Genomic DNA, 8941 nt, shown 5'->3' with positions numbered 1-8941 from the left:
TTCCAAAACTGTTGCTCATTTCAGCTCAATCCTTATCATACTTGTAAATGCTATGTACTGTTTCTGCAGATAGCTCAAGGAAATATTTCGTAAAGAAAATTTCTGCTACTGATCCCTTCCACCGGCCTCTTCTTTGAGTCCTCCTCCCTTGAAAATATTAGTGATTTAACAAACATTTTGTAGTATTATGTAGAAAACACAGTGCCTACGTACTGATGCTCCTGGCTTTCCCAAACCGCAGTAGTGTAAAACTGACCTTATGCCTGTCAGTTTCACTGTTTCTCACAGAAATGTCAACAGCAGCAATGAAAACAAAACTAGACTCACTTTTCGTGTTGCTATGAGCAGTAGAGGAAGCTTTTGGAACTGTTTGTTTTTAGGTAGTTTAAATTCTGTTAATGTTTGAAGGATTTCCTTGCAACAATAACTAGAAACTTTTTTTAAAATGAAAGCTTAGATTGTGCAGAAATTGATGACCCTCACCCTGGACAGGTGGAACTTCAAGCCGTGTGTGTGTATGCGGGGGTGAGGGGGAGAGAAAGTGTGTGTGTGTATGTGTGAGACTGTTTTTGGCGACTGTTAATACTACGATGTTATTTTATAGAGCAGAATGTAGTAATGGGGTCTAACAGGCATGGATGAGAGATTAGAATTAAAAACTCGTTCTCCTATTAATTTTTATTAAATGATGTGCAAGAGTCATAACACTCAAAGGTCATTTGTTTCCAGTTATGTCACTCATTTTAATCCCAAAGTTACTTATACTAAATACAAATTTGGGATAATTTACATCAGTGACAAAATATCTTGAAATTAAGGTAGAAAGAGTTATTTATCCTAAAAGAGTCAATCCCAGAGCATTTTGCCTTGAATAAAGACATTTTTTGTGTCATTCTGTTTGGGTCTTTGTCATATTGGCTTTGTCACGTTTTGGGATGTAACCACATTTCCAAGATATCACTAGCACGGTACTTGTACCAATGCGCACACAGGAAATCTTCTCTACTTTATGTTCTCATGAAGCATTTCTATATTTTTTCACATTGCATATGAAAAGGAGAAACAAATATTTTCATAGCTCAATTCCTGGGGCATCCCTAGGGTTTTTTATGATGTGGCGCTTGGAGGTCTCTCCATCACAATACAGCGACATTAGCTCTTGAAAGGGACGATTCTGTTGAAGGGGTTCTCATGTTTCTAAAGCAATTTCCTTGGATTTATCTGAGGTGTAATGGAGGTATTTCTCTCCAGGTGTTGAACTTCCCTGGTAAAAGACAATATATTTTCTAATTTATAATAAAGCACATATGTATTGCCAGTATATATTTATATATTTCATAATACAATACATGGTTTTCATTGTAGTGGGTGGTGTAATTTGGGGTATTAAACTTGTGAAAGCACACGCAGCATGAAATATGATCCTACAGACACCCTGTAAAGATATATACTTCATCTCATTAGTAGAGAAGATACACATGTGTGGGTGGGAAGAAACAAAGGGGGTGTTTCCATAAATCGAAAGACATTTTTGAATCTATGGTCTTAAGAAAAGGAAATATTTAGAACTGCTCCCAAGAATTCATCTGTTTATGAAACAAATTTTCTTTAGTTTCCTTTCATTTAAAAGACGAATAAAGTAAAATTTGAAAAATCTCTGCATGTTTTTCTCCAGAACTTTTCTGCCATGCTCCGATTCTGTCCCACATTTTAAATGTTATTTTAGCAAGAAGAAAGGACTCTGTGTCTTAGATTTATTACCTCTGTTTATGGAATGTGGATGTTTAGCCAACTTTACTTCTTAAACTAAGTGAATCAGTGCAAAAGCGATCACTATAAAGTAAACATTTGAATGATAAAATAAGCGTTCCCATCTGCAAGTTGGCTGGTATTTCATAATGGTATAGAATTCTTGTTTTTCTTATGTGGTGTCCCTCGTCTTTTTTTCTCTTCTTTTTTGTCTTTGTTTGGTCAGTTACTCAGCAAAAATTGCTTGTACCTTAGAAGAAATAGTGTCTATTCAGCATATGGCATTTATAGATCTTCAAAAGCCCTTTCAGGAGGCATGCTTCAGATTAGAGGGCTTTTCTACGTCTGGAATGGTTTTAATTTGTTAGCACTTTAGATCTGTAGTCTTGAGGTAGCTCCTCTTTCAGTCAATAAAATGGTTAGTGAAATGAGGGTAAAATATTATAATTGTGTTCTTCAAATCAGATTTTTATGTGGGGTTTTTTCCTTCTGGTATGCATATCTGTCATTCTGGGAGGTTGTTTTCCTTTTACTCTTCAGTGCAACTGCCAAGAATGATGGTTCTAACCATGAATTACCACAGCAGCTCAAATCCAAGTGACTGGGAGGCTGCTATGTTGGGATAAAAAGAAAGAGAAAAACGGTTCAGCTTTGACTAAAACGTTTGCAACTGCAGCCTGCCACCAGGTCCAGAATTCATACCTTTTTTGCTTACAGCTCATATAATATTTTATACCACATGCAGCACCTATCTTAGTGAGATACAATGAAACAAGTTAAGGTTTGGTGAGGGTATACAATACAACTTCATTTAATATACATTTCTGTAACAGGGTGGCAGGACTCCTCTTTCAACCCATCATGATAGCAGCTGTCCAACCCTGCAGACAGACACTAGCTGATTTCTGCTGACTTAGTGTGGTTTATTAACAAACCAGCTTTTTTGTGCACAGGGATTGAGGTCTAGTACAGAAACCTCACTGCAGGGAAATTCTAGGTCATTTTAGAAAGCTCATGAACCCTGGCTGCACTGCCAAGATTGCCAGTAACTCCCAGCCCTTCCATGTCCAAGCATGGTCTGGAGTGCTCTGATTGGGCTCTTTGACTACAGGCACCAATGGAAATCTGCCTCTACATGGGGACAGTGCTACAGAGTGAGGCCAGGAAAGGCAGCCATTTTGGCCAAGGAAATTTACCAACAGAGGTTTTACATTTTACTTCGGGGAGTGGCTGTGCACCTTTACTCAGCAACTGACTTATTGGCTGATGCCCAAGATCAGGATAGTTGGGAAGCTAGTGGATAGAGCTGGGTAGAACTGGATTTTCCATTTCATGGGAAATGTCACAATTTCTCATTTTTTCCCCATTCCAAAACAGAACAAAAATATGCCATTTCCCTATTCCTGCATGATGTTCAACTGCTTATACATCCAAGGATCATATTTGCCGTCTTAGTTATAGAATCACTGTGGGAATTGGTTACCTCCATGACCCTGAAGTCCTTTTCGGCATCACTGCATTCGAGATTCAGTCTCCCATCCTAAAACTGTGACCTACATTCTTTGTTCCTAGATGACCTTGCATTTGGCAATATTTAAAAGCATGCTGTTCAAATAAGAATACCTTACCAAGTGAACCAAATTTGTCTGTACAACCATACTGTACTTAGCAGTATTTAACCAAGCCACCAATTTTTGTGTCAGCTGCAAATTTTACGAGCAAAGATTTTGTATTTTCTACCATATCACTGATAAAAATATGAATAGCATTGGCCCAAGAATATATCTCAGCAGGACACCACTAGATGATGATTCTCCATGTACAATTACTTTTTGCAATTTGTCAGTTGTCCAGTTTTTAATTCATTTAGTATGGGCTGTCACTGGTGCCCTTTTGATGAAGATTCGTCAGTGGAGGTGACTTTGGCATTGACACCTCAAGATGGAGATGGAGCTGTGGCTGGACCCGTTTCACATAAGGCAGCTGCTGGCGTCTTATGTAAAACAGGTGTATATCTACAAACATAATACCTTTTTCCTCCCGCTTACTCCCAGTAGTTAACTGACACAGAGAGAATATTCAATATGTGGGAGCTGGCCCTTGATAGAAAGAGAACACAGGAGATAATATAGGTGGCAACCTAGAAGACCACTATTGCTAGGCACCATGTCAGCATTTCTGTCACACTCTTTCCATTTGCGCGTGTGTGTTTTGCTTCTTTTGACTACACAACTGGTATACTCATCTATGTCCCCGCACATAAATCTACAAGTGGACATGTAAATGGAGTCCTTCTCCAATGTATTTATGTAAATGAAATAAATTAAGATAATATTTGCAGCAGGCATTATTTACAGTAGAAAATTGCTGTTTATTCCCTTGGACCATTGTGAGGGGAAAAGGCAGCATATATGCCTCACATAACAGGTCACACTGGGATCGATGCGAAGAAAAAAACAACTCTAGAAGCCAAAGGGGTCTGTGACACACTGTACATACTACTGTACTCTGATGGTGCTGCTATGAGACAGTTCTTTCACCTGGGTTTATGACTTATGTAACAAATTCATTTTTCAACACCTACTGTACACATAGAGACAATCAGCAGGTTTACAATGGGTATCAAGGTAGGTAGTTACCATTTAAATCATCTGTGCCTTTGTGAAAGAATGAATTGCTTGGTACCTAATGATTCACAGATGTAAAACCAACACCACTATGCTGGAAAATTATAGTTTCCTAAAATAAACAACCCAACAAGCAAACAGGCACCAACCAATAAACTAAACAACCACACAAAAATCCAAACCACCAACGAAATACTCAATTTCTAGTGAAAATATAGGCTAGCCTCAAAAGTTTCCCTTTTAAAGTGAAAGTTCCCAATTTCCTTCAATAAAAGGCTTCTGTCTGAAGTTGTAATGAATATTAGTTTTACTATTTTAAAAAAATAGACATCACTACAACTGAACAGAATTGCATAACATATAGGAAATTTCTCCATTACACTTAACAGGTACAAATTAGGCCAGAGCCTTAGAAGCAAGTTAACAGCTCAACAGATTTCCTGCTTTGTTACTAATATTAGCCATATCAAATCTCTGAAAAATAATAAATGCTTGCAAATGCAGCAGTTGTTTTTGCAGTCCAGAAGCAAACCATCTTGTACTTTTTAAAAATAAAAAGGCAATGTGTTAGTAAAAAAATACCCTCTAAATTATGTTGTGACACCTACATCCTAATTCTTTTTCACATGCTGTCCATATGTCATTGCCTAACTTTAAGCACACTTTAGAAAAATCTGTCTCTCTAGCCACATGTGCACATGCGGGTGTACATGTATGCCTGTGTCTTCTTTCTGATGTTTCGTCACATTCAAATGCTGTTGCCAAATGGAAAAATATTGCAAAATGTAACTGACATTTAAATGTATATATGAAAAATGGCAATCTTAAATTAAATTAAGCAAAATTTCACAAAAGTTTTAGTCTCAACCCCCCCTCGACACCCACCAGAGCATATGGTCCACTGTTTAAGTAAAGACTGCTTATTTGCACAAAGTGGATATTGCTGTTAACACTGTACTAATTACTGAAAACAAACATGTGTAAGCATGATCTCTGGTAACTGCCTCTGTCAATCCAGCTTTTCCTCCCCACTTGTTCATACCAAGGAATTAGTATTGCTCATGAAAGTACAGTGAACCTTCATGCAAACAGCCCACCAACTGGCATGAATAAGGAAAGCCTCATCGACTGCTACTGAAGACAGATTTTAGACAACGCTTTTTGTCATGCTTATATTGTTTTTTTTTTAAATGAAACATGAAAGAAGCTTTTAAAAGAACCTTGTTTAGAGATAAAACATTGGACATAAAGAACACTATTTTAATAGATGGTGTGCTATCTAACATTTCCAATGCTTCTGCTTTGATGGGTGGCAGACATTTTTGTTGAGGGCAGTACAGAACGTCACAGAGTACGCGCACGCCCACACACACAGAGCGAGCGAGAGAGAAGGGTGACACATGGAACCTTTAATTTTGTTCTTGTGGTTTTCTTTAATCTATTAGTTTAAAAACATCATTGAGACTGAAAACACCTGTTTGGTCTTTGTATTTGGGAGACTATAAACAGGTGAGTGAAAGTTCACCTTGGAAGAGAGTCCTGTAGGAGTAGGAGTGACTTGGTCACCACAGAAGCATCAGAAAAGCTTGCCACAGTAGGCTGCATAATTCCTCATTTTGTTACCTAGCTGGTCTCTTCTCACGGAGAACCCTCCCACATCTCCTTCAGACCACGTGTGGCTCTCATCAGAGTAAGAGTTGGAAGAGCCTGCTATGAAAGGACAGAGTACTAGTTTGACCAGTGCCGCGTCAAATCCTCCTGGAGTCCATTCCTGTGGTCGCGATAGCCCCGGAGACGACAGCAAGGTGAGCCTACATCACCACGTTCAGCAGTGAAATAGTAAAGCTTGGTGCATTCCTGCCTCTCATGTACCCGCACTGGAGGCTCACGAAGGGAGCTAACAAACTAAATGAGGCGGCAACAGCAAATGTTGTTCTTATACTGCGTCATACTGCCTGGTAGACTGTAGAGCAGTGGGACTGGCCAGTTCAGCGCAAGTTGCAAATAAAAAGATGTTGCATGATACAAAATTTTACATCTGATGATTTTCACAGATCATGCTACCTTTTGACCTCAGTTCCCTGTCATTTCTCATACCCTGGCACTTTACATGGGGCGTTTCCTTTATAAAACAACTTGCCTTCGGGCTTCAGGATTTCTCAGTAAACAGAATGCTGTCATCACACTCCGGTGTTCCAGTTGTACTTTGTCATTAGTCTCTCCCTGGCACAGCCCGAGGACTCCAGTATGCTCATTGAACTCTGTATGCACTTTGTGTAGTCATGGGTTTGTGCCCATGCCTGTGAGCTGGTGTTTAATCGAGACTGAACAAGATGGCCTTATCCTTCAAAGAGAGACTATTTACATTGTTTGCTTCACATAGCCTTTGCGTGGAGTGCCCACAAGATGAGTATCATACTATAAATAATAAATACTTAGCTCTTATATAGCACTTTCATCTGTAGATCTCACAATGTTTTACACAGTGGGTAAGTATCATTATCTCCATTTTATAGCTGGGGAAACTGAGGCAAGGTCACACAGCAAGTCAGCAACAGAGCCAGCCAGGAATGAACTCTAGGTCTCCTTATTCCCTGTTCACTGGACCACATTTCCTTTGCATCACCCCTTCTCTTTCAATCACCTTTTTCCTCTATCTAGTTCCCTTTCTGTCTCCAAACCCACTCAGTCACCACATATTCCGATGACGGTATGAGGGAGGGGCAGAGGACTCAGAAGGCAGGTAGGAGTCAGAGATGGTTTTTCCTGGTTCACTCTAATGTGACATGTTGGTAAGTGACCTGCAGCAATTGATTTGCAGTCTTCTCTTCCTGCCCCTGGAAGCCAGAGGAGAAGAGCTAGGGATATTGGGTCCCTTGCTCTCCCTCACAAAGGAGGTGAGGGAGAGGTGACGTCTGATGGCAGCAGTGACAAGTTCCTTTTCTGCTCCTCCTGCAAAGGGCCTGGAGTGTTCACTCTGGTAGCGGCTCAAAGTCTGCTGGTTTTCAGAGCAAGGCACATGAACCAAGACCTCTGATCAGAGCTTTGTTGGCTCTGCTGGCTCGACAACGCACTAGGTTTCTTTGGCACTATTAATAGGAAAGCAGCTGGCTTGCAAGCCCTACAGCCCATTGTTGACACTGACTCATCCGGAAAATGCCCAGGCTAGTTGTCTGCTGATGAGGAATGAGTTGCCTTTGCGGGGCCTGGTGAGGAATGAGTTTGCCTTTTCACCTGCAGAGGTGACCACTCCAGAAAAAGACTGAGGCACTTTGACTTGGCGGGAGACAGTGGGGAAGCCTGCACTAATGTTGTGCCCTGTACTTCTGTGGATCAACAGAGGTATTCACTGCAGGTATTCACTTCCACAAGTACTGTATTTATTTAATAGAAATTCAAGTGATTCAATAAGGTGCTGCATTTTCCTTCAATAAGTTGTGCTTAACACAGAAAAGTCATAATTTTGTATAAATTAACACGAAAAGGACAGAAACAAATGATTTCAGCACGGTGGCCATCTGTAGAAAGGACATCTAACCTGTCCCTCAGATTGTACCATCTGCTGTTGCATTAGTCTCAGTGATAACACTACATAGCAGAACCTCACAAACTAGGCGTTCAACAGGTCAGACTGTTTCAAGAAGACCCGCAGCTCTCTTGTTTTTAGGATCTATCATTTTTGGAAACTAGCAACTCTTCATCCAAACTTCCTTTCCAGCATTTCAGTTGCTCTAAGTGAGAATCTCAGAGGGGCGACAAAAAAATTGAACTCCCCTTGCTTTATTAGAGGTGCTCCTTTCCAGTCTGGGATACAATCACTGCCCCTATTCACATTCTCTCCTGGGTGGTCACAAGCTCCTGCCTTTCAATGATATCCATTACAAGCGTTACTTTCTCTTAAGGATGGTTAAAACAAAATCCTAGAACTGGACCCGAGGATAACTTGGGTATCAGTGTCTGTGGTCTTGAAAGCTTATTAGGTGATGGGAGAAAAACATCACAATACAAAGCACTCGACAATATGTCCTTTAACTAAGCACACCAAATGGGGTATTGTCCACATTTGCAATTCTGATCATTTAAAAAAAACAGTCTCGATGTTCAGAGGTCTCCCCAAGGGATTTATAGAACTTGCTTCCTCTCCGCCTTTTCTTGTAACAAAATAAAATTGCTCTGTGAGAAGCTACTGTTCTATATCACATGCATTATTCGGCTGTTCAGGTTATAACCATGATCCCATCACTAATCCACATTGAAATCAAAAGCGCTTTCCAAAGAGTTTTTTCTATACAGTTGGTTAAATAAGAACCCCCTCCCTTTTTGCTATGTTATTGTCTATTTCCAATTATAACCTCGGGGCTAGGGACTATGACTTCTTTAGTGCCGAGCAAAAATGTGTTTGAGAAGTACCAAGTTAGAAGGTGGAAATAGATAGCCAGAAAGGGTTTGTACTCAAAATATTCTTTTATCTGTGTCTAAAATTACAAGTGGAGAGGAATCCTTAAAATTAAATATGGCCCAGGAGCTGGTATCATAAATTTAGGTGTGGCTTTGGATTTGAAAGC

At 39.9% G+C, this 8941-nt stretch overlaps 1 protein-coding gene across 1 annotated transcript in view; it reads right to left on the bottom strand.

The window, feature by feature from the left end:
• Positions 1–873: 873 nt before the first annotated feature.
• The window catches only part of RUNX1T1 (RUNX1 partner transcriptional co-repressor 1), a 152139-nt gene continuing 144071 nt past the window's right edge, over positions 874–8941 (bottom strand). The window contains exon 11 of the mRNA XM_077810033.1: positions 874–1264. Within this exon, the coding sequence (XP_077666159.1) occupies positions 1190–1264 (75 nt within the window). The 3' untranslated portion in view covers positions 874–1189. The remainder of the gene's footprint in view (positions 1265–8941) is intronic.

The sequence above is a fragment of the Eretmochelys imbricata genome, chromosome 2 (genome assembly GCF_965152235.1).
Source record: "Eretmochelys imbricata isolate rEreImb1 chromosome 2, rEreImb1.hap1, whole genome shotgun sequence".
Lineage (NCBI taxonomy): Eukaryota > Metazoa > Chordata > Testudines > Cheloniidae > Eretmochelys > Eretmochelys imbricata.
This window is presented reverse-complemented; position numbering and strand designations above follow the sequence as displayed.